At 44.7% G+C, this 27,243-nt stretch overlaps 1 protein-coding gene across 6 annotated transcripts in view; it reads right to left on the bottom strand.

Moving 5' to 3' along the window:
- The window catches only part of aopep (aminopeptidase O (putative)), a 125,898-nt gene that overhangs the window by 55,560 nt on the left and 43,095 nt on the right, over positions 1–27,243 (bottom strand). For all 6 annotated transcript variants that reach the window (XR_010456325.1, XR_010456324.1, XM_064971833.1 and 3 more), the window contains 6 exons: positions 21,251–21,476; positions 14,978–15,084; positions 7,511–7,613; positions 7,244–7,351; positions 1,872–1,915; positions 909–969 (listed from right to left, as the gene is read on the bottom strand). Coding sequence is in view for 4 of the 6 variants with exons in the window: in XM_064971833.1 (XP_064827905.1) it covers positions 909–969; positions 1,872–1,915; positions 7,244–7,351; positions 7,511–7,613; positions 14,978–15,084; positions 21,251–21,476 (649 nt within the window). In the remaining 2 variants the exon portion in view is untranslated. The remainder of the gene's footprint in view (positions 1–908; positions 970–1,871; positions 1,916–7,243; positions 7,352–7,510; positions 7,614–14,977; positions 15,085–21,250; positions 21,477–27,243) is intronic.

A 27,243-nucleotide genomic window follows, 5' to 3' on the forward strand; every position in this document is an offset into this window, starting at 1 on the left:
TACCACTGTGACTGACCCAAAATTAAGGAAAGCTTTGACTATGTGCTCTCAGTGAGCATAGCCTTGCTATTGAGAAACCTGGCTCTCAAGAGTAGACAGGTTATGTGCACACTGCCCACAAAATGAGGTGGAAACAGAGCTGCACTTCCTAACCTCCCGCCAAATGTATGACCATATTAGAGACACATATTTCCCTCAGATTACACAAATCCACAAAGAATTCAAAAACAAACCCAATTTTGATAAACTCTCATATCTACTGGGTGAAATACCAGTGTGCCATTACTGTAGCAATATTTGTGACCTGTAAGCACAAGAAAAGAGCAACCAGTGAAGAACACTTTATATAGACATAATATAATATTTGAACTTCTATGAGTGTAATGTTTACTGTTCATTTTTGTTGTTTATTTAACTTTTGTTTATTATCTATTCCGCTTGCTTTGGCAATGTTAACATATGTTTCCCATGCCACTCAAGCCCTTGAATTGAGAGAGAGACAGAGCTGTGTGTGTGTGTGTGCGTGTGTGTGTGTGTGTGTGCGCGCATGTGTGTGTGTGTGTGTGTGTGTGTGTGTGTGTGTGTGTGTGCGTGTGTGTGTGTGCGCACGCGCGCATGTGTGTGTGTGTGTGTGTGTGTGTGTGTGTGTGTGTTCTCAATTTCAAACCTTGTGCATCACATTTTCAATAATGTTGTATTGGTATTGCACATGACCACAATGTTTTTATTGTAATGAAAAATACATGGTTGTTAAGCTTGAACTGGTGTCTGCCTGGTGTTGCTGTCTGCCAACTCTCTGTCTTGTAATAATACAAACGGGGAATAGCTCCACAGTCCAACCTCCACATCAATATAGTAGGCCCTTTCTGGCCAGTATAACTACAGTATGTTCCAACCATGCAGCTTACCTTAGGAACTCCTGGTCGATCCAGCCAGTCTGCATAAATAGCTTCAAGGGTTAGGCCTTGTCTGGAACACAATGGCAGAACATAATTATTATTGTTAATGTAACCACTGTGATTACCTAAGACACGATGATAGAACATCATCCTGGGAAAATAGTTACCGTAATGTCGAAAATGTTTCGGGCAACACCTTCAAATACAGATGTCGGATCTTAATTTGACCCCTACAAAAAAACGCCCATTAATTACAATCCACATAATAATTCAAATGTCCTATTGCTGCAGGATTAGTTTCCTGCTGTGGCAAACTGGCTCAAATTAAGATCCCACATCTGTAGTAGAAAGGGGAAATTCAGGCACAAACCTAACCCACATGCATGCATGTGCACACACACACACGCACACGCACACGCACACGCACACGCACACGCACACGCACACGCACACGCACACACGCACACACACACACACACACACACACACACACACACACACACACACACACACATGCATGTGCACACACAAGTTTCCTAAGCCTGTCTCCAGTCTCTTTCAGTCCGTGGTGTTTACAGTCAGACGCTGCAGACACAAATATTGACCGACCCTAACTCTCCCTCCAACTCTCACTTTAATTTAATCAATCTGCTCTGGACACAGGCTACAGCACAGGCAGGGAGAAGACACCGCTCTGAGAGGAGGGAGGGAGAAGGGAGGAGGCTAGAGGAGGGAGGAGGGAGGAGGGGGGAGAGTGGAGAAGACAGAAAGAGTGTGAGATAAAGGGAGGGACAGATCATGTGTAGTGAGGGAGAGGCAACGCGAGAAAGACTGAATAGAGAGGAGAGAGACGATAAATGGAGGAGGAGAGAAAGCGAGGGAGTGAGATGAGTAGCGGTTGTCTTTTCACAGTAAACATTAGTGGATCTGGGTTTACAATTGTCAGTTTATGAATGACTAATATCCACTTACCGCTCCATGTCAGGAAAGGTCTCCAGCAGCATTTGCAAGAAATCCTGAACCAAAACATCAATGATTAATTGCATGTAGTTCAGTGCATGTATTTAACAGTATGTATGTATGTATGTATGTATGTATGTATGTATGTATGTATGTATGTATGTATGTATGTATGTATGTATGTATGTATGTATGTATGTCTGTGTGTGTGTGTGTGTGTGTGTGTGTGTGTGTGTGTGTGTGTGTGTGTGTATAATGATTAGTTCTCTTAGAATAACTCTGTGCCTGTGAACCTAGGTCACTGCTTTGTGTCTGAACGTGTTTATGAAACATTCATTAATGAATGGGGCCCCGGGGCCTCTACTGCAGGCACCAAGGGCCAGGTGTGGTGGCTTACATACACACACACACAAACACAACCACACACACACGTGCACACACACACACGTGCACAAACACACACAAAAGAACATGCACATGACCAGGTGTGAGCGCTCACAGCCATAAGGTTCTGGCAGGACCAACAACTCTTGACAGGGAAGGCAGTCGGATCAACATTTAAATAGAGAGAGAGGCAGTCGGATCAACATTTACATGGAGAGAGAGGCAGTCGGTTCAACATTTACATAGAGAGAGAGGCAGTCGGATCAACATTTACATAGAGAGAGAGGCAGTCGGATCAACATTTACATAGAGAGAGAGGCAGTTTATCAACATTTACATAGAGAGAGAGGCAGTCGGGTCAACATTTACATAGAGAGAGAGGCAGTCGGGTCAACATTTACATAGAGAGAGGCAGTCGGATCAACATTTACATAGAGAGAGAGGCAGTCGGATCAACATTTACATAGAGAGAGAGTCGGGTCAACATTTACATAGAGAGAGAGGCAGTCGGATCAACATTTACATAGAGAGAGAGCAGTCGGGTCAACATTTACATAGAGAGAGAGGCAGTCATTTACATAGAGAGAGGCAGTCGGGTCAACATTTACATAGAGAGAGAGGCAGTCGGATCAACATTTACATAGAGAGAGAGGCAGTCGGATCAACATTTACATAGAGAGAGAGGCAGTCGGGTCAACATTTACATAGAGAGAGAGGCAGTCGGGTCAACATTTACATAGAGAGAGAGGCAGTCGGATCAACATTTACATAGAGAGAGAGAGGCAGTCGGGTCAACATTTACATAGAGAGAGAGAGGCAGTCAACATTTACATAGAGAGAGAGGCAGTCGGGTCAACATTTACATAGAGAGAGAGGCAGTCGGATCAACATTTACATAGAGAGAGAGGCAGTCGGAGAGAGAGAGTCGGGTCAACATTTACATAGAGAGAGGCAGTCGGGTCAACATTTACATAGAGAGAGAGGCAGTCGGATCAACATTTACATAGAGAGAGAGGCAGTCGGATCAACATTTACATAGAGAGAGAGGCAGTCGGATCAACATTTACATAGAGAGAGAGGCAGTCGGATCAACATTTACATAGAGAGAGAGGCAGTCGGATCAACATTTACATAGAGAGAGAGGCAGTCGGGTCAACATTTACATAGAGAGAGCAGTCGGATCAACATTTACATAGAGAGAGAGGCAGTCGGGTCAACATTTACATAGAGAGAGAGGCAGTCGGATCAACATTTACGGGAGGCAGTCAACATTTACATAGAGAGAGAGGCAGTCGGGTCAACATTTACATAGAGAGAGAGCAGTCGGATCAACATTTACATAGAGAGAGAGGCAGTCGGATCAACATTTACATAGAGAGAGAGGCAGTCGGATCAACATTTACATAGAGAGAGAGGCAGTCGGAACATTTACATAGAGAGAGAGGCATTTACATTTACATAGAGAGAGAGGCAGTCGGGTCAACATTTACATAGAGAGAGAGGCAGTAGAGAGAGAGGCAGTCGGATCAACATTTACATAGAGAGAGAGGCAGTCGGATCAACATTTACATAGAGAGAGGCAGTCGGATCAACATTTACATAGAGAGAGAGGCAGTCGGATCAACATTTACATAGAGAGAGGCAGTCGGGTCAACATTTACATAGAGAGAGAGGCAGTCGGATCAACATTTACATAGAGAGAGAGGCAGTCGGATCAACATTTACATAGAGAGAGAGGCAGTCGGATCAACATTTACATAGAGAGAGAGGCAGTCGGGTCAACATTTACATAGAGAGAGAGGCAGTCGGATCAACATTTACATAGAGAGAGAGGCAGTCGGATCAACATTTACATAGAGAGAGAGGCAGTCGGATCAACATTTACATAGAGAGAGAGGCAGTCGGATCAACATTTACATAGAGAGAGAGGCATTTACATAGGAGAGAGGCAGTCAACATTTACATAGAGAGAGAGGCAGTCGGATCAACATTTACATAGAGAGAGAGGCAGTCGGATCAACATTTACATAGAGAGAGAGGCAGTCGGGTCAACATTTACATAGAGAGAGAGGCAGTCGGATCAACATTTACATAGAGAGAGAGGCAGTCGGAGAGAGGCAGTCAACATTTACATAGAGAGAGAGGCAGTCGGGTCAACATTTACATAGAGAGAGAGGCAGTCGGGTCAACATTTACATAGAGAGAGAGGCAGTCGGATCAACATTTACATTTAGATAGAGAGAGAGGCAGTCGGGTCAACATTTACATAGACGAGAGGCAGTCGGGTCAACATTTACATAGAGACAGGCAGTCGGGTCAACATTTACATAGAGAGAGAGGCAGTCGGGTCAACATTTACATAGAGAGAGAGGCAGTCGGATCAACATTTACATAGAGAGTAAGGCAGTCGGATCAACATTTACATAGAGAGCGAGGCAGTCGGATCAACATTTACATAGAGAGAGAGGCAGTCGGATCAACATTTACATAGAGAGTAGAGTCGGATTTTACATAGAGAAATGGATCAACATTTAATAAGACAGTCGGATCAACATTTACATAGAGAGAGAGGCAGTCGGGTCAACATTTACATAGAGAAAGGCAGTCGGATCAACATTTACATAGAGAGAAGGCAGTCGGATCAACATTTACATAGAGAGGAACCAACATTTACATAGAGGAGGAAGTCGGGTCAACATTTACATAGAGAGAGAGGCACACAACATTTACATAGGAGTCGGATCAACATTTACATAGAGAGAGAGAGGCAGTCGGGTCAACATTTACAAAACCTAAGAGAGAGAGGCAGTCGGACAACATTTACATAGAGAGAGCAGTCGGTCAACATTTACATAGAGAGAGGCAGTCGGGTCAACATTTACATAGAGAGAGGGCAGTCGGGTCAACATTTACATAGAGAGAGGGCAGTCGGATCAACATTTACATAGAGAGAGAGGCAGTCGGATCAACATTTACATAGAGAGAGAGGCAGTCGGATCAACATACATTACAGTCGGAGAGAGTCGGTAGATTTAGAGAGGCAGTCGGATCAACATTTACATAGAGGCAGTCGGATCAACATTTACATAGAGAGGGTCTGCAACATTTACATCAGAGAGAGAGGCAGTCAGTCAACATTTACATAGAGAGAGGCAGTCGGATCAACATTTACATAGAGAGAGAGGCAGTCGGGTCAACATTTACATAGAGAGAGAGGCAGTCGGGTCAACATTTACATAGAGAGAGAGACAGTCGGACAACATTTACATAGAGAGAGAGTCGGGTCAACATTTACATAGGAGAGAGGCAGTCGGATCAACATTTACATAGAGAGAGAGGCAGTCGGATCAACATTTACATAGAGAGAGAGGCAGTCGGATCAACATTTATCATTTACATAGAGAGAGGCAGTCGGGTCAACATTTACATAGGATCAACATTTACATAGAGAGAGAGGCAGTCGGATCAACATTTACATAGAGAGAGAGGCAGGATCAACATTTACATAGGATCAACATTTACATAGAGAGAGAGGCAGTCGGATCAACATTTACATAGAGAGAGAGGCAGTCGGATCAACATTTACATAGAGAGCAGGCAGTCGGATCAACATTTACAATAGAGAGAAGGCAGTCGGATCAACATTTACATAGAGAGAGAGGCAGTCGGGTCAACAAAGGCAGGCCACAAATCACATCCAGATTTATAATGGCATTCAACATTTACATAGAGAGACCAGGCAGTCGGGTCAACATTTACATAGAGAGAGAGGCACTCAACATTTACATAGAGAGAGAGGCAGTCGGGTCAACATTTACATAGAGAGCAGGCAGTCATCAACATTTACATAGAGAGAGAGGCAGTCGGGTCAACATTTACATAGAGAGAGAGGCAGTCGGGTCAACATTTACACAGAGCAGTAGAGAGGAGGCAGTCGGGTCAACATTTACATAGAGAAGGCAGTCGGGTCAACATTTACATAGAGAGAGAGGCAGTCGGGTCAACATTTACATAGAGAGAGAGGCAGTCGGATCAACATTTACATAGAGAGAGAGGCAGTCGGGTCAACATTTACATAGAGAGAGAGGCAGTCGGGTCAACATTTACATAGAGAGAGGCAGTCGGGTCAGTTTACGGATCAACATTTACATAGAGAGAGAGGCAGTCGGGTCAACATTTACATAGAGAGAGAGGCAGTCGGATCAACATTTACATAAGAGAGAGGCAGTCGGATCAACATTTACATAGAGAGAGAGGCAGTCGGATCAACATTTACATAGAGAGAGAGGCAGTCGGATCAACATTTACATAGAGAGAGAGGCAGTCGGGTCAACATTTACATAGAGAGAGAGGCAGTCGGATCAACATTTACATAGAACATTTGGATCAACATTTACATAGAGAGCAGGCAGTCGGATCAACATTTACATAGAGAGGCAGTCGGGTCAACATTTACATAGAGAGAAGGCAGTCGGGTCAACATTTACATAGAGAGCGAGGCAGTCGGATCAACATTTACATAGAGTTTAGAGGCAGTCGGGTCAACATTTACATAGAGAGAGAGGCAGTCAGGTCAACATTTACATAGAGAGAGAGGCAGTCGGGTCAACATTTACATAGAGAGAGAGGCAGTCGGGTCAACATTTACATAGAGAGAGGCAGTCGGGTCAACATTTACATAGAGAGAGGCAGTCGGATCAACATTTACATAGAGAGAGAGGCAGTCGGATCAACATTTACATAGAGAGAGAGGCAGTCGGATCAACATTTACATAGAGAGAGAGAGTGTTTCAAACGCTGACTGGTTTATCCCTTTCAGGACCACCTCAACCGACACCTTAATGGTTTCGGTGCAGCAGAATGCATGTCTGCATTAGCGAGTAACCACTGACAACTTGTGTGAGAGAGTTAACTCCAAGATTTAGGTTAACAGCATTTCTCTTAGTGGTAGATCAGTTTTCCATGTGAAATGGACTTTGTAATAACACAGTAGCACCTACCTGAGAGAGAATCAGTTGTCCATGATATTTCTTTATAAAGAGTCTGAAGAAGTGGAGGAAGTATTCAAGTCCTACTTTACTGGCCAGGAACCTGAGGAGGAAGTAGCCCTGGAAGAGAAAAAACACACACAAACCGTATCCATCAGAGCAGGAGGGGACAACAAATACCAAACAAATACAAAACCTAAAGAGATGGGAGACGGACACCTCCAGTATTTGATAAGCTACTGTCACACTGGTCCTGCATGTTGTGTTCTTTCTCCGTACCTTGAGGTAGTGGACTTGCATGAAGGTTTTCTCAGGGTTGAGGGCATGTTTGACCAGGGACGACCCAGACTCACTGACCTGGCCTGTACTCTCCATGTTGGGCCTGCACACAGACAGTCAGACAGACAGACAGACAGTCAGACAGGACAGACAGCCAGACAGGACAGTCAGACAGACAGGACAGCCAGTCAGACAGGAGAGTCAGACAGGACAGTCAGACGGGACAGTCAGACAGGACAGTCAGACAGGACAGTCAGACAGACAGGACAGTCAGACAGACAGGACAGACAGTCAGACAGGAGAGTCAGACAGGACAGTTAGACAGGACAGTCAGACAGGACAGACAGCCAGACAGGACAGTCAGTGGTGCACTACTTGCCCTGCTCCTATTTCTTTCAACAGAAATTACTATGGTATGACCTTTTTGAAATGTAAAGTGGGCTCCTTTTCCAATAGATGAGGAAGTTAAAAGGAATAACCCACCCGTGTAACCTCTCTCATTGGTCCTGTACATTAAACAGGCGGCCATTGTCCTAAAGGCAGGCCACAAATCACATCCAGATTTATAATGGCATTCTATAGTGTTTATACGACCTCACCACGCTACGCTTCCACTTTACTGCCCATGACTCACTGAGCTCTGCCTTCATGAGAACACACACACGCTCGCATGCACACACACACACACACACACACACACACACACACACACACACACACACACACACACACACACACACACACACACACACACACACACACACACACACACACAACAATGAAACACACACACACACCTCACATGAAAAAAATACTTCAGTTTTCTATAGAATACTACAGTACTTACTATAGAATTCTATAGCAGACTGTAGTATACTGTGTACAATACTACACACTGTAGTATCCCTTGATCATGTGTAGTCCTTACTGTAGAATACTATAATAAATCCTATACTACAGTCTGCAAAAACACTTCAGTGCTCATCAATGTCCACAAAAGCACTGTTTTTTAAAACTATAGTAATTCTAAAGTATTTCATTTGCATATCCTGCCCCTTCCCCTCCCCCATATACAAATATGTGCCACCCATAAGTGAGAAACATACATGCCAAGTATAGACCATTAAATTGCATTCCCTACAGGTTATAGAAGGAGCAGAATCTCTGAACTATCCGGTCAGATCCCAGTTCTATACCTCTTGCATGTTATAGATGTAGGTTTCCTCAAGGAGAAAGCCAGCACTTCCAGGTCAAAGATAATAAAACAAAAACACTATAGTAAATACTGCAGTATGGTCTGCAAAAGCACAACAGTAAATACTATAGTATAACACTGTCCACAAAAACACTACATTATTTATACAATAGTAAACTGTAAATACTACAGAATACTACAGTAATATATCCAAAAACACTATAGTAAATACTACAGCATACTAAAGTCCGCAAAAATACTACAGTTTAACTATAGTAATACTACAGTATTAATACTATAATAAACTATAGTATTTTTTGCATGTGGGAATTCACACACAAAAGCAATACAACCAACAAAGTGATTCCCGTGCTCTGTCTGACTTAGGATGTGATAGTTCCAGTTCAAATGTATTGATGGTTTAGAGAAGATTAACTCGGGCTGCCAATACGGAACCCTTGAAGGATCAGTCTGCTCCCGTCGATACACAGGCAGGGCAGGCGGCCTGGCTAGCTGATCAATACACTCCTCATCACTGGCCCTTTCTCTCAGCTCCCTCCGACTGAGGGAGCACGAGGCGCGGCTACAGACAGGGTGAAAGGCGCACACTCACTCACTCACACACACACATTCCTCATGACAACACACTGTAGATCTCTGCACATTGCAAAGAGGTGAAACACACACACACACACAGCGCTCGTCATGACAACACTGGGTATCTGTGTAATTGATCTACTGAGGTTGTTTTTCTCCTCTCAGCCATCTGGCCGATTGTTTGTGATTGTTTCCGGTTACACACAGGCCTGGTCAGCTACCCGATTTACCCTTCTTCCACCAGCAGCTAATGGAGTATAAACTGCATTAGGGTGAGCGTGATGGGAGGGGATGAGATTGGAGGAGAGGAAATGACAGTAGTGTTTGGTCCGCTCAGAGTGGACCGCAGAGGAAAATCATCAGCTTCCTGGAATTCACCGGAAACCTCTTCTTAGTACACTCTGTATGTACGTGTGTGTGCGCGCGTGTGTGTGTGTGTGTCACTTGAACCTCCTGAGTTCTGTCCTCTCTTGACGTTTCCCTGTGGAGATGGCAGAAGCTGAAGAAATCAATTTCAGATCCAGTACATGACTAGGATCTGCTCAGGACACAGTTAACCGCTAATTGAATAACATCAACGTTACAGTACTTATATTAATAACATCGAACAAAATGACGTCATTATATGTGATTGCACTACCTGGAAGAATCTCTTCGTGAAAGATAACCAAAACTAGCATAGGTTGGTTTAACCATGAGAGATTTCTCAGAGGCAGCCAGACATGCAGTAGACATGGTTGACATAACTGACGACTCTAAGTTACTACAGACTCCTCCCCTGTTGGCCAGGTAACACAAAGTCAAGATTGGTTAGAACAAGTCATAACACCCTATAGGTTGTCAGATTGTGTGTGCATATGCTGAAATCAGTCGTATGTATGTGACGCCGGCGCTCCAGTCTGCCACACTAGTCGCCGATCAACTCCAGCGTAAATGGTGGAGTTGAGTTTAGTCGGGCTAATGTGCGTACAACTGTAGCAGTGACATGACTGTATACTGATTGTCAACTGGTGGGTTGCGAGCCAAATTTGGGTCGCGGGAGGTTTTGAATGGGTCCCGATTGTAAAACAAAACATTTTGTATTTACTACGTTTTTTTTTCACCCACTTTTTCTCCCCAATGTCGATATTGTCTCATCGCTGCAAGGGCTCGGGGGGCGAAGGTCGAGTCACACGTCCTCCGAAACATGACCCGCCTAACCGTGCTTCTTAACAAGCCAAGTAAAGCCCCCCCCAGCCAAACCCTCCCCGAACCTGGACGATGCTGGGCCAATTTTGCGCCGCATATGGGACTTCCGATCACGGCTGTTTGTGATACAGCCAGGGTCTGTAGTGAAGCCTCTTGCACTGAGATGCAGTGCCTTAGACCGCTGTGACACAGCCTGGGTCTGTAGTGAAGCCTCTTGCACTGAGATGCAGTGTCTTAGACCGCTGTGACACAGCCTGGGTCTGTAGTGAAGCCTCGAGCACTGAGATGCAGTGTCTTAGACCGCTGTGACACAGCCTGGGTCTGTAGTGAAGCCTCTAGCATTGAGATGCAGTGTCTTAGACCGCTGTGACACAGCCTGGGTCTGTAGTGAAGCCTCTTGCACTGAGATGCAGTGTCTTAGACCGCTGTGACACAGCCTGGGTCTGTAGTGAAGCCTCAAGCACTGAGATGCAGTGTCTTAGACCGCTGTGACACAGCCTGGGTCTGTAGTGAAGCCTAAAGCACTGAGATGCAGTGTCTTAGACCGCTGTGACACAGCCTGGGTCTGTAGTGAAGCCTCTAGCACTGAGATGCAGTGCCTTAGACCGCTGTGACACAGCCTGGGTCTGTAGTGAAGCCTCTAGCACTGAGATGCAGTGCCTTAGACCGCTGTGACACAGCCTGGGTCTGTAGTGAAGCCTCTAGCACTGAGATGCAGTGCCTTAGACCGCTGTGACACCGCCTGGGTCTGTAGTGACGCCTCTAGCACTGAGATGCAGTGCCTTAGACCGCTGTGACACAGCCTGGGTCTGTAGTGAAGCCTCTAGCACTGAGATGCAGTGCCTTAGACCGCTGTGACACCGCCTGGGTCTGTAGTGACGCCTCTAGCACTGAGATGCAGTGCCTTAGACCGCTGTGACACCGCCTGGGTCTGTAGTGACGCCTCTAGCACTGAGATGCAGTGCCTTAGACCGCTGTGACACCGCCTGGGTCTGTAGTGACGCCTCTAGCACTGAGATGCAGTGCCTTAGACCGCTGTGACACAGCCTGGGTCTGTAGTGAAGCCTCTAGCACTGAGATGCAGTGTCTTAGACCGCTGTGACACCGCCTGGGTCTGTAGTGAAGCCTCTAGCACTGAGATGCAGTGTCTTAGACCGCTGTGACACCGCCTGGGTCTGTAGTGACGCCTCTAGCACTGAGATGCAGTGCCTTAGACCGCTGTGACACCGCCTGGGTCTGTAGTGACGCCTCTAGCACTGAGATGCAGTGCCTTAGACCGCTGTGACACAGCCTGGGTCTGTAGTGAAGCCTCTAGCACTGAGATGCAGTGCCTTAGACCGCTGTGACACAGCCTGGGTCTGTAGTGAAGCCTCTAGCACTGAGATGCAGTGTCTTAGACCGCTGTGACACAGCCTGGGTCTGTAGTGACGCCTCGAGCACTGAGATGCAGTGTCTTAGACCGCTGTGACACAGCCTGGGTCTGTAGTGAAGCCTCTAGCACTGAGATGCAGTGCCTTAGACCGCTGTGACACAGCCTGGGTCTGTAGTGAAGCCTCTAGCACTGAGATGCAGTGTCTTAGACCGCTGTGACACTGCCTGGGTCTGTAGTGACGCCTCTAGCACTGAGATGCAGTGCCTTAGACCGCTGTGACACTCGGGAGGCCCTTTTATTGATTTTTTTATGAAAAATACTCCAGTCTGAACTTAAACGACTAAAACCAGGTAGAAAGTGTGTAGAATATATTTTGAAATAATTTCACCTCTGACCTATCACAATATTTTCAATATAGAGTTATTAGCAGCGCTATTTAGCGGATTTTGTTGATTTTAGTGAGCTTAAGAGTCTTCATCAAGAAAATGGGCGAAATTGAATTATTTACCATGAAAAAGGTGTGACTGTTGTTCCCTGGTCATATAATTGGTTCATTTACTATCAATATAGCATTAAAAACCGTTTTCCAGATTGCATTTTGGCCCCCAAAACATTGTGATGCGAATACTGAGAACCTGGTTTAATTTGGGTCCTGAGGCAAAACCAGTTTGTTCACCAACGTTCTAGCCAGAGCTCTCTTCTATCTCTCATGTCTTCTGATGTGTTGATTTCTCTGTGAATAGTGATGTGATGTAAAGCAGCTCGTGATCCCCTTTCTCTCTGTCTTTCTGTCCACAGGTGATAAGACTGAACCCTTTTTAGACCGGAGCATATCTACCCAGAGCAGTCTGTGTGTGTGTGTGTGTGTGTGTGTGTGTGTGTGTGTGTGTGTGTGTGTGTGTGTGTGTGTGTGTGTGTGTGTGTGTGTGTGTGTGTGTGTGTGTGTGTGTGTGTGTGTGTGTGTGTGTGTGTGTGTGTGTGTGTGTGTGAGAGAGAGCGATATAAAACCACTGAGAGCGAGAGACATATAACAATATCACTATCACTATTATTGCGTAATTACAAACAGTCTAGTATATTTCTGTCTTTGACCATTGTCGCTACATGTTTACTGTGACAATGTAAGTGTTTACTTTCCATGTCAACTAAGTATACTGAATTTAATTTAATTACATTAAAGAGAGGGTGAGAGCGAGAGTGTGAGAGAGAGAGAGAGAGAGAGAGAGAGAGAGAGAGAGCGTACTGTACGTGTGTGTGTGTGTGTGTGTTAGAAACAGCAACAGATGTGCATGGAGAGAGAAAGTGTGGACACAGATTCATCATAGACCTGTTAGACAAAGGATTCCCACCCATTACAATGCCTTGGATGGATGGGTGGGAGGGTGAATCTGTTTTTAGTGTGTGTGTGCCTTTGTGGGTGTGTGCGTATCAGAGGAAATCAGAGGCTATTACCAGAGTAGACAGCACTTTATGTCACACACACAGGTTTATAGCTCCTTAGGGTATATCCTTACGTCTACAGATTACACAGGTTTCACTGTGGAAACCGGATAAGGTATAAAAACACTAGCAACCACACCGATAAATCAGTAGGAATAATCACCTCTCAGCCTCAAGTCTCTAAATATAACTATTCTGAACGGGACAGATAAACTATGGGGCCCACCAGTGTTTAAACACCAGTATTTGTATGTGTGTGTGTGTGTGTGTCTGTGTGTGTGTGTGTGTGTGTGTGTGTGTGTGTGTGTGTGTGGTGTGTGTGTGTGTGTGTGTGTGTGTGTGTGTGTGTGTGTGTGTGTGGTGTGTGTGTGTGTGTGTGTGTGTGTGTGTGTGTGTGTGTGTGTGTGTGTGTGTGTGTGTGTGTGTGTGTGTGTGTGTGTGTGTGTGTGTGTGTGGTGTGTGTGTGTGTGTGTGTGTGTGTGTGTGTGTGTGTGTGTGTGTGTGTGTGTGTGTGTGTGTGTGTGTGTGTGTGTGTGTGTGTGTATGCCATGTAAGTGAATGAACGTGTAAGTGAATGCGTGCTTGCATGCAAAACTGTGTATGTTTTCAAATGTGGGTTTGAGCAGTGACCGAGTGAACTTGAGCAACAAAACCAGCCTTCAGATGAGTCATCTGCTGCTTTGGACAGGGAGTACTGTTTTTGGGTTGTTCCATCTCATCACGCCTTCTAGAATGTTCGGAGCACTGACAACAAAACTATGTGTTATTTATATTATATTCCACCACAATTAATGTCTGGCAATAAAGCCACATCAGCTTTGTACAGGGAGGAAGTCTAGGGAGTCTGCCTGTAGCCAACACCGCAACAGCCCGACTGACTAGGATCTTCTGACTTTGCGCCCAATGTTATTCCACACATTTAAACTGGTAATTTGACTAGAAGAACTCGTAGAGACATGGCTCGCTAAGTCTATGAAACAGCCATCGCTAGGCTAGGGTTGTCAAGGGTTAATCGGAGGGGATTACTCTGCATTTTGGCCAACTTGGACTGTGTTGCAAATGAGATCGTGTTTGTGGGTTCTTTTTGTTTCTTCACACGCTTTGGGATTTCTACAGGGCGTTTGGGATTCGTTCATTTATTTATTTGTGGCGGTAGGTAGCCTAGTGGTTAGAGCATTGGGCCAGTAACCAAAAGGTTGGTGGATCAAATCCCAGAGGTGACAAGGTCAGAATCGGTCGTTCTGCCCCAGAACAAGGCGGTTAACCCACTTTTCCCCGGTAGGCCATCATTGTAAATAAGAATTTGTTCTTAACAGACTTTCCTAGTTAAATAAAGGTTAAATGAAGAAAAAATCTATCTTGTCCTGACAGGTGCCAATAAACCTTGCACCAATCACGCCCTCCCCCCTCCGGCACACCCCATGCATGGCCACACCTGCTCCACCTGAATCTCAGGAATGCACTGTGATGTTATCTCCACCTCGACACATACAGCTCTACCCACAAGTTATCGTCAATGTTGAAAGAGTATATTGGATGATAACCAACTACAAACAAATGGATTGCATTTACAATTGTGCTGAGAGGCAAACGGTAAGGCACGGGTAACAGACCAACCACCAAGGAATAGTCAGTCAGATAGACTGGCAGGCAAGTTAACCATTGAGAAATGGACCTGAGGATCTGCAGCTGCTCCTCTGAGTTTTGTAGTTCGTCTGAGAGTCTCCTCCATCTCAGCAGAGCCTTGAGTTGAGACTGTTCCTCTGTCTCTTTGCTGGACAACTACACAGAGAGAAAGGTGTGAGGGAGGAGGAGGGACAGCGAGACAAAGAGAAAGAGAGAACGACAGAGAGGGTGATTATAAAAAAAAGATACATGTGGAGTAATACCAGTAGTAAGCCCACGTGGAGTTTACCTCCGTTTCTGCCTATAGTTCTTACTGTGAGTAACAAGAACGTCTGCTTCCCAAAGGGAATCCTATTCACTATAGTCCATTATTACCCTATGGGACCTGGTCAAAAGTAGCACTTTATAGGGAATAGGGTGCTACTTGGGATGCAGCCCATGTCAGGGTTTAACTGTTGTCAGGGTTTAACTGTGTGCACTGAGCCAAACTCATGTCATAAAAGTGACATGATTAAAGAGCATAGACAAAAGAAGAACATTTCTGGGTAATTCTAGATGCCGAGGGGAAGACTGTGGGAGGATTGTCACTATACAGGCTTGAAAAACAACTTCACCCTCCTTTTCTCCTTCTTCCCACTGTCTTTACGATGGGATGAAGAGTTTTACTTTATGTTGGAACCAAACGTTCCATGACAGTAAGTCTAATTTGCACTGGATACAGTTTTGGTTTCAACGTGGCGCTTGTCACAATTTGAAATGTCAAGCTGAGTTTAGCCACTTTACCAAACTACTCTGTATATAGTATATGGCTCTGGATGATACAAATCACGAGAAGAACAACGTTCAGTAATTGTATATGGCGAGGGAAAAAAGAGTGTGTACTTGGAAACAATCCACTTTAGGGCTGTTCCGGACTAAAGAAAATCTTGGTCGACTGAGAGTCATCTGTATGCATCTATATGCACGGACATTGTCTGATGCTTTAAGCTCTCTGTTTGAGGAAATAATTAAGACATACAAATGACCGGGCCAGGCTCAGACTTGCTGCACTGTGTAAAAATAAATTGACTGGCACCCGTTGTCTCTCTCTCTCCTCCCTGCTGCAGCGACCACCACAGATCATCAACAGTGTTTATCGCACTGTCTGTGTTGCTGAAGCTGCAACATAATTACCGCCAATTCTGACCTAAACGTTTTGTTACCGAAATCCCTCATTTGATTAGGATAAACATTCCCAATAAATGTGTTCATACCGAACTCTGAACACCGTAACACGTGACAGCAAAATAGATGCAGATGATGTGACAAATATACTCAAAATGGGGGAATGTTTACTGGTTGCTCAGGAGGCAAAGGGAAAGTCAGATGTGTGGAAGACAGTTGAATAATTGTGGAAAATATTGGAGATCAAGAAACAGAAGGAGCAAGCGCTGTGTGCATATTATGTGTGCCAAACAGGTGCTGTTATTTTATTTTTTCAACAAATGCTTGATTGTGTTTCAAATCATGAATGACTCTATGCTGTGTGATGACATGAACAAATTAACGATTGATTGATACAGTAGCCTACAGTTGAAGTCGGAAGTTTACATACACTTAGGTTGGAGTCATTAATTAGGGCTAGGCCCCTTTTATCTCAATTTCCGCCTGAATGACGTGCCCAAAGTAAACTGCCTGATGTTCAGGCCATGAAGCCAGGATATACATACAATTGGTACCATTGGAAAGAAGTCAATTTGAAGTTTGTAGAAATGTTAATATAATGTAGGAGAATATAACACAATAGATATGGTAGGAGAAAATCCAAAGAAAAACCAACCAGAATATTTTTTTGAGAGAGACCATCCTCTTACAATGGTAAGTATAAGGGCATACTGAAAATTAGCTCCCTGGATGCAATTCCTATGGCTTCTACAGGGTGTCAGCAGTCTATGTTCAAGGTTTCAGGCTTGTAACTTCCAAAACGAATAAGAAATATCAGTTTTAGCATGGGGACACAGTCTTGGAAATTTGTGTTTGCGCATGCCATGAAGACAGGACGCACCTGCTAAAATCGGTTTCCTATTGAACATACTTCTTTCCGTAAGAAATATTATAGTTTGATTACATTTTAGGGTATCTGAGGAGTAATTAGAAATGTATTTTGACTCGTTAGAGGTAGATTTTCGGATTCCTTGCATGTTGAACGAGTGGATTACTCAAATTGATGGCGCCAACTAAACTGGGCGCCATCAACTTTTTGGGATATAAAGAATAATTTTATCTAACAAAACGACACTACATGTTATATCTGGGATCCTTTGGATGACAAATCAGAGGAACATTTTCAAAAAGTAAGTGAATATTTCATCGCTATTAGTGGATTTATGAAACCTGCGATGGTGGAAAAATATTTTGATGTGGGGCGCCTTCCTCAAACAATCGCATGGCATGTTTTCGCTGTAATAGCTACTGTAAATCAGCAAGTGCAGTTAGTTTAACAAGAACTTAGTCTTTCAACCGATATAATACACTTATATGTACCTAAATGTTTAATATCCATATTTTTTATTATTTATTTGAATTGCGCACCCTCCAGGGTCACCGGATGTTGTCCCGCTAGCGGGACACTTGTTTTTTCTTTTTCTTCTTTAAAAAATTTTTTTACCCCATTTTTTCTCCCCAATTTTGTGGTATCCAATTAGTATTCCAGTTATTAGCTACTATCTTGTCTCATCGCTACAACTCCCGTACGGGCTCGGGAGAGACGAAGGTTGAAAGTCATGCGTCCTCCGAAACACAACCCAACCAAGCCGCACTGCTTCTTAACACAGCGCGCATCCAACCCGGAAGCCAGCCGCACCAATGTGTCATAGGAAACACCGTGCACCTGGCAACCTTGGCTAGAGTGCACTGCGCCCGGCCCGCCACAGGAGTCGCTGGTGCGCGACGAGACAAGGATATCCCTACCGGCAAAACCCTCCCTAACCTGGACGACGCTATGCCAATTGTGCGTCGCCCCACGGACCTCCCGGGCGCGGCCGGTTATGACAGAGACTGGGCGCGAACCCAGAGTCTGGTGGCGCCCTTAACCACTGCGCCACCCGGGAGGCCGGGACTCTCATTTTTCAACCACTCCACAAATTTCTTGTTAACAAACTATAGTTTTGGCAAGTCGGATAGGACATCTACTTTGTGCATGACAAGTAATTTTTCTAACAATTGTTTACAGACAGATTTCCAATTCAGAAGTTTACATACACTAAGTTGACTGTGCCTTTAAACAGCTTGGAAACTTCCAGAAAATTATGTCATGGCTTTAGAAGCTTCTGGCGAATTGACATCATTTGAGTCAATTGGAGCTGTACCTGTGGATGTATTTCAAGGTCTACCTTCAACCTCAGTGCCTCTTTGCTTGACATCATGGGAAAATCAAGATGTCAGAAAAATAATTGTAGACCTCCACAAGTCTGGTTCATCCTTGGGAGCAATTTCCAAACGCCTGAAGGTACCACGTTCATCTGTACAAACAATAGTACACAAGTATAAACACCATGGGACCATACAGCCGCCATACCGCTCAGGAAGGAGAAGCTTTCTGTATCCTAGAGATGAACGTACTTTGGTGCGAAAAGTGAAAATCAATCCCAGAACAACAGCAAAGGACCTTGTGAAGATGCTGGAGGAAACAGGTACAAAAGTATGTATATCCACAGTAAAAAGAGTCCTCGACATAACCTGAAAGGCCGCTCAGCAAGGAAGAAGCCACTGCTCCAAAACTGCCATAAAAAAGCCAGACTACAGTTTGCAACTGCACATGAGGACAAAGATCGCACTTTTTGGAGAAATGTCTTCTTGTCTGATGAAACAAAAATAGAACTGTTTGCCATAATGGCCATCGTTTTGTTTGGAGGAAAAAGGGGAGGCTTGCAAGTCAAAGAACACCATCCCAACCGTGAAGCACGGGGTTGGCAGCATCATGTTGTCAGGGTGGTTTGCTGCAGGAGGGACTGGTGCTCTTCACAAAATAGATGGCATCATGAGGGGGGTAAATTATGTGGATATATTGAAGCAAATCTCAAGACATCAGTCAGGATGTTAAAGTTTGGTCGCAAATGGGTCTTCAAAACGGACAATGACCCCAAGCATACTTCCAAAGTTGTGGGAAAATGGTTTAAGGACAACAAAGTCAAGGTATTGGAGAGGCCATCACAAAGCCCTGACCTCAATCCTATAGAAAATTTGTGGGCAGAACTGAAAAAGCGTGTGCGAGCTAGGAGGCCAACAAACCTGACTCAGTTACATCAGCTCTGTCAGGAGGAATGGGTCAATATTCACCCAACTTATTGTGGGACGCTTGTGGACGGCTACCCGAAACATTTGACCCAAGTTAAACAATTTAAAGGCAATGCTACCAAATACTAATTGAGTACATGTAAACTTCTGACCCACTGGGAATGTGATGAAAGAAATAAAAGCTGAAATCAATTATTCTCTCTACTATTATTCTGACGTTTCACATTCTTAAAATAAAGTGGTGATCCTAACTGACCTTAGACGGGAATTTTTACTCATATTAAATGTCAGGAGTTGTAAAAAACTGAGTTTAAATGTATTTGGCTAAGGTGTATGTAAACTTCCGACTTCAACTGTGTATGAGTATTGCAATATAGGCCTAATTAAGTGATGGTATTAAGACCAAACAGGATGTGCTCTTAGGCCTAAAGCTCGATGGTGGTTATACAAGGCTGCTATACTAAGCCTACTAATGATAACGACGTTACTTATTATTATAATGACAATCATAATACAAATAGCAATAATAACAATAAGAAGGAGATCAAGAAAAACTATTATGATAAATATTATTTTTGAGACAATTTGGAACAGTGTAAACAACACTAAATACATTATAAGTTATATCAAAGTGGCTTTTATTACAGCATAGCAAAGATTGTCCAACGTGTGATGTTGCGTGAGGCTATTGAACAAACACTCAAACAGGCAACAGAAGCAGGATCTGTCTTATTTCTGGCGATATATATGGATGATTTATAAAGCCAGGCACATTTAACAGTCAGGCTATTGATTATAGACCTAAATAAGTTGAGGTGTCCTCTTTCCTCACCTTCCTTAGACGATTAAGGCAAGGGCTGTTTTCTCGTCTCCTAACGGCGCCGCTACCTCCGATACGCTGGTTGACTTTGCAATTATGCACATGGTCTAGGAAAAGACGCCAAATTATCAGCACACGGTTGTTTCAGAAACCGCGGACAGCGACCGCTATCCAACGCAGGGAGAAAGATAATTTGTCATAAAATAATGTTATTTTTATAAGTGTTGCACCGTCCTTAACCATATACAATTTCAGCAGCACATAACTTAGTTGATGGACGATGCCATCCCCACGGCCTCCACAATGGATTAGTCCACTGAGAAAGGTGCAAATCAGTCTTGTACTCTATGAATATTTTTGTTTTGTTTTTTGCCACTGCTCGATTACAGAAATCTCGGTCGACCAACAGCCTATCAACCAAACAATGGACCAGCCGACTAAATGGGGTCGGCCCGAATCCACTTCATCCCTTTTCTCTTCTTTTCTCTCTTTTCTTTTTATCCATTGCACCTTTCAAATGATGCCTTTGAGATTCGGGGCGGCATTTTGCACCAGCAAATGGCAGTGAGCAGAATAACCCGAATACTTCAAATGACTGGAAAAGGCATATTATTCTATGCCAGTTCCAAATACTGCAACTTGCGGTTTATCGTCTGCATCACCTTCATCACGCAGATTCCAAGACTCGGGTGAAATATTCTTCCCCTTATAAACGCACATCTTTGACGAAAGGTTTCAAATGTAATTGTGCTTCGGGCTGTAATGAGTTTTACGGTATGTTTTGCACAGATCTGTGCTTTTTTGTGTGACTAAAACGCCAACCTCAAACTCTCAAAGCCTTGTTCCAAGACATCAGTGATCACACACTGTCCAAAGATGCTGTCCAGTATCCTGCTGTGACTCATCTCTCCTCTATATAGGTCTGTATAGTCCAATATACCTGCCGTGCTCTGGCCCAGGTTGGCCCTGAAAGTATGTAGCCATGCCCTCACTGATCTGCAGTTTGCCATAGCAGCAAACATAATAACACATAGCTGTCCAACCCATCTGCTTATTGCCCTTTGACTGGCCCTGTGTAGACATTACCCCTAAACACAGATCTAGGATCAGCTCACTTTACCCCAATCATTACCTTAATCATGAGGTGGGGGAAATGCATAAACCTTAGGTCAGTGTGTGTCTGGGAGTAAACTCTGTTTTGACAAGGGACAGCTGATAGTCTAGTACCTGCTGTGCCCGGGCCCAGATGATGTCCTCCAGGTAGGTGGCAAAGCCCTCACTGATCCACTCCTCTGTCCAGTCCCGGGCCCCGATGGCCAGGCCAAACCACGAGTGGGACAGCTCATGGCACAGACGAGACCCACACAGAGACAGGCCCCGCTCTCCAACTCCCTCTCCGTCTCCCTCTCTGTCTCCACACAGCACACTCTGTGACAGGAAAATGATGTGGGGGCTGCGGGGGGTGAGAACAGGCAAGAATGAATAAACCTGAATATACACGGTCATGCAGGAAACTAAAAGATAGGTATAAGCACAAACACATCATGTATGTAGAGAGAACAAGGAAAAGCCCACTGAATGCTTGAAAATCCCGAACCTAGCATGCACGTCCGGGCACACACACACACACACACACACACACACACACACACACACACACACACACACACACACCTCCGCTACCCTGGAGAGAGATCAACAATTGGTAGGAACGAACCCAACCTATGATTACAGAGGAGGACATAGCCCTAACGACGCCATGACGACTGTGTGTGTGTGTGTGTCTGTGTATGTTTTCTTGCATATGTGTTTGTATGTGGGAGACATCTCCTCGACTACAGCCTCTCCTTGTCTGTCTCCACCCCTGCTTTATAACCCATAATGTCATTGCAAAAACATGTTTGACAGAGAAACTCTAGTCTGGGTAACCCAAAGAGGTTCATTTGATTCGCACTCAAAAATATGTTGCAAAAAGCTTACTTAATTATTCTGTGTTTTTTTACTGCATTAGGGATAGCGTACATAGACGTTTCGGCTTCACAGCCCTCTTCAGAGCGTAGGTACATTTGAATTACATTTAAACCAGCATTTGCCTGTATCATCACTCTACCACCTACCGCGAACCCAAGCACTCTGGTCTGCCTCGGTTTAGGCTTCACATCATTGACCTTATCTTGACTGCATAAGTGAAAACTCTCAGGTCATTGCTGTAAATGAGAATGTGTTCTCAGTCAACTGAACGAGTCAAATAAAAGGTTAGCAGGCAAATAAACAAAAAAACTTCAGATCGCAACAACTTTGCTGGAAACGGTGGAGGTCCAATGTTTTTCATTTGATTTTACAGTCGCTTGGAGGCAGTTATACGCCGCGTCCCAAGTGGCACTCGTTTCCCTTTACAGCGCACTACTTTTGACCAGGGCCCATAGGGCTCTGACATTTGGGAGGCATTCATAGAGGACCCTCCTCTTCACCCCAAGAACACAGTGTGGCGAAGTGGATTAAGTAATGTTTGTCGAGTATGACCCTCAGATAGGTTCAGGCGTACTGTGTTCTGCACTTTAAATACACGTTTATCATATAGATGATATGAGTGTGCAGATATGATCACGTTCTGCCAGAGGAATACCTGATGTAACCCTTTAGGTTTGACCATGTGTGTGTGTGAGAGAGTGTGTTGTACATACTACTATACACTATGCATTCAGCCATGCAGGTGAAATGGGACACAGCGATGTTTGTTCTGCCAGAGGAATACCTTAAACGTCCCTTTAGGAATAGACGGCTCCGTGTACACACTGCTCAGCAAACTGGATACGCGATTATCCACACTATCCACCAATAAGAACCTTTTATCAAAGCTCTGAGCCAATCAGAGTTGAGGAAAGGGGAGAAAAACAGACAGTGGTTTCTATGAAGGCAGCTCCCCTGCATTCCAGCGTAATGCTTAACAAATGTGAGACAGGGTTAGTAGTCCAAACTCTGATTTAGATGACGTTCTACCCTTCAGACCATTATTTGTGGCTGATAAAATAACCCACATTAAGAGAGCTGTCCCCCACCCCCTCAATCAACGGTAAATGTTAGGTTTGACGAGGGTTTGGAAAGTTTCTCTGGTTACACGCGATGACAGTAAAACAAACAGTAAACAGACGTGGTCATGCTGCAGCACAGCTCCCATTCGTGTCGTGTTCTGTTATCTGACACACACGTGTGTCTACTGGTAGTCCGAGCTTTCCCACACAATCACAAACCAATGTATGGTGGCCCCTTGTAAGGCATTTAGGTAGCAAGTATTTCATAGGTTATTACCGTGTACTGACCGTGTCGCCATGTCATTTCTTAGGTGATGTGTAACATAATATCAAGTGCCGCTGATATTCAAGCCCGTCTAATAATCAATTGAAATAAATGGGTGAATAGAAAGCGTTATTGTGTGCATCTGAATAGAATTCATGCAGGGTTCACAATACACTTACTATAACCATTCTGTCAACACACACACGCACGCACGCACGTACGCACGCGCACGCGCACGCACACACACACACACACACACACACACACACACACACACACACACACACACACACACACACACACACACACAGAGAGACAAAAGATAACGACAACAGAATAGCTTCATCTGAGAGTTGTGACATAAATCATGTGACTCCTTTTGAACAGTGAGGTAGAAATGGTCTAATTTGTCATGGCTGACAACCAGGGTCACGGCTGCAAACCTTTCCTGGACCAACTTCTTCCCATCTTAAATAACACCCCTACCATACCCTGAGGGCCTGAGGCTGGTGTGCGTGAGAGGCAGCCTATTTTTCACACAGAGAAAAGCAGAAGAATGGGAGAGGGGTCAGAGAGGTGCAAATGAATAGGCTTCTCTTTCCCTGCTCATATAACAGGGACCGGCCAACCATTCAGACGCTCTAGAACTCTATACACGTCTACTGTTCACCTGCTGGAAACTCAGGACTTAGAAAACCACAGTTCTCCTCAAACCAAACATACCAGTAGACAGATTACAATCGTAATCCCTGGGACACACCTAAATGTTCCATGACCCAGCTATAAAAGGTGTGACCCACCATATGACATTGATCTAGCCCACCTAGAATCGGCAGCATTCCCCATTCTATTTCTGTGCTACGGTTAGGACCATGTGTTCATCCCAAATGACACCCTATTCCCTATATACTACACTACCTTGACCAGAGCCCCAATGGACCTAGGTCAAAAGACGGGTACTATTTGGGAGCAGGAAAACCTCCCAGTCCTACCTATGTGGTCTATGTTAAACGTGAGTTCTGCTTCAAAGGTTCATAAGGAGGGACTACTTGCTATGATAGGAGAGCAAGCACTCAGAAACACTGAAAGACACCATCCATATTTTCCTTTCCTTTCCATAACCCAATTATTGAGCAAGCTAAGTGGACTATGTGGGAAATCAGTGTGTGCAGAGACAGGGTGGAAAGGATATATCAAAATCTGTCACTGGAGAGGGAGAGAGAAGGATACACAACACACACACACACACACACATACACACACACACACACACACACACACACACACACACACACACACACACACACACACACACACACACACACACACACTAGGAACAGTCTTCCTGTTCCTCTAAAAACATATATATATTTTCCCAGGTATTATTAACACATTTATCAGATAGGAGACAGGGAATCTATTATACGTGTGGTCTGTGTGTAACAGCACCCACTGTTATTAAGATCCATGTTTAGCGTCCTCACAAAAAATGTGAAATACAGCTACACAAGTAGCTGTGTTTTGTTTACCTCGGTGGCTAGTAGCTGCAGAGACAGAGGGAAGCAGTAGGACAGCAGCTGCTAAGATGCCTGCTTTATGAGTGTATTTCTGCCCTAATCTTGTTCCCCACAATTGGATAAGCGGGCCTTTTGTTGTTGGTTCCTGCAGTGTATGTGTGTTTGTGTGTGTCCAACAAAGAACGTCTTTCAGAGATGGTGCCTGCACATGCTCTTAGGAGGGAGGCTGAATCCGTCAGAGAGGCGACAAGTAACGTCTTCCCACCAGAGGAGGAGGCATGCAACAACAGCAACTCTCATACCCCCGCGATACACACACACCCTGACTTGTCTGTCAGTGACTGCTCGGACATGTCACCTACTGACTCAAACAGACCTGCATGGTATTGGATATTAAGTCGAGTTCAATTTGATGCTCCAGTTTGACGCTGTGTTGCATCATTTTATTGCACTCTATCTAATGCTTCGGGACATTTTTGTAGCCCACCAAGTACAGTACCAGTCAAAAGTTGGGACACATCTACTCATTCCAAGGTTGTTTTTTTGCCTTGATGACAGCTTTGCACACTCTTGGCATTCTCTCAACCTGCTTCATGAGGTAGTCACCTGGAATGCATTTCAATTAACAGGTGTGCCTTGTTCAAAGTTAATTTGTGGAAGACTGTGTGAATCAGACCTTCATGGTCGAATAGCTGCAAAGAAACAACTGCTATCATTTTTTTTCCTTTATATAACTACGCAAGTCAGTTAAGAACAAATTATTATTTAAAATGACAGTCTACCCCAGCCAACCCCAGATGACGCTGGGCCAATTGTGCGCCGCCCTACGGGACTCCCAAACACGGCCAGTTGTGATACAGCCTGGACTCAAACCAGGGTCTGTAGTGATACCTCTAGCACTGAGACCACTGCGCCACTCAGGAGCCCTGAGTGGACACCAATAAGAAGAAGATACTTGCTTGGGCCAAGAAACACGAGCAATGGACATTAGACCGGTGGAAATCTGTCCTTTGGTCTGATAAATCCAAATTTGAGGTTTTTGGTTCCAAACGCCGTGTCTTCGTGAGATATATGGTTTCCACCGTGAAGCATGGAGGAGGAGGTGTAATGGTGCTTTGATGGTGACACTGTCAGTGATTTATTTAGAATTGAATGCACACTTAACCAGCATAGCACAGCATTCTGCAGCAATACACCATCCCATCTGGTTTGCGCTTAGTGGGATTATCACTTTTTGTTGTTGTTGAATTTTACCCCTTTTTCTCCCCAATTTCGTGGTATCCAATTGTTTTTAGTAGCTACTATCTTGTCTCATCGCTACAACTCCCGTACAGGCTTGCGAGAGACGAAGGTTGAAAGTCATGCGTCCTCTGATACACAACCCAGCCAAGCCAGGTGCACCAGTGTGTCGGAGGAAACACTGTGCACCTGGCAACCTTGGTTAGCGCGCACTGCGCCTGGTCTGCCACAGGAGTCGCTGGTGCGCGATGAGACAAGGATATCCCTACCGGCCAAGCCCTCCCTAACCCTTCCTAACCCGAACGATGCTAGGCCAATTGTGCATCGACCCACGGACTTCCCGGTTCGCGGCTGGTTACGACAGAGCCTGGGCGCGAACCCAGGGTCTCTGGTGGCGCAGCAGTACAGCGCCCTTAACCACTGCGCCACCCGGGAGGCATATCACTTGTTTTTCAATGGGGCAATAACCTAAAACACACCTCCAGGCTGTGTAAGGGCTATTTGACCAAGGAGAGTGATGGAGTGCTGCATCAGATGACCTAGCCTCCACAATCACCCAACCTCAACCCAATTGAGATGGTTTGGGATGAGTTGGACCGCAGAGTGAAGGAAAAACAGCCAACAAGTGCACAGCATATGTGGGAACTCCTTCAAGACTGTTGGAAAAGCATTCCTGTGAAGCTGGTTGAGAGAATGCCAAGAGTGTGCAAAGCTGTCATCAAGGTAAAGGGTGGTTACTTTGAAAAATATATCATATATTTTGATTTGTTTAACCATTTTTGGTTACTTCATGAATTTCATAGTTTTGATGTCTTCACTATTATTCTACAATGTAGAAAATAGTAAAAATACAGAAAAACCCTTGAATGAGTAAAGCAGTGTGTATAAAACAGCCCTGAGTCTTTTTGTCTGTGAACTGTAACTTTATGTCACAGAAGACAACTCTGGCTAAAAGTAAGAGGTGTTCGGGGAAGATCCAGATTTAGTGCAAAACCAGTGAACGAGTGCTCCTCCATCCATAATTCATCCCTCCATCCTGACCAGAGGCCACTTGCTCCTCAGCAGCAGGACGGCTGGATGCATTATGCATCAGGTCCTATCATGGCTCTGTAATGACATCTCACCACCACCCATTTACAGAGAGAAAGAGAACGAGACAGATACAGA

This window comes from Oncorhynchus masou, chromosome 1 (assembly GCF_036934945.1).
Source record: "Oncorhynchus masou masou isolate Uvic2021 chromosome 1, UVic_Omas_1.1, whole genome shotgun sequence".
NCBI classification, from domain to species: domain Eukaryota; kingdom Metazoa; phylum Chordata; class Actinopteri; order Salmoniformes; family Salmonidae; genus Oncorhynchus; species Oncorhynchus masou.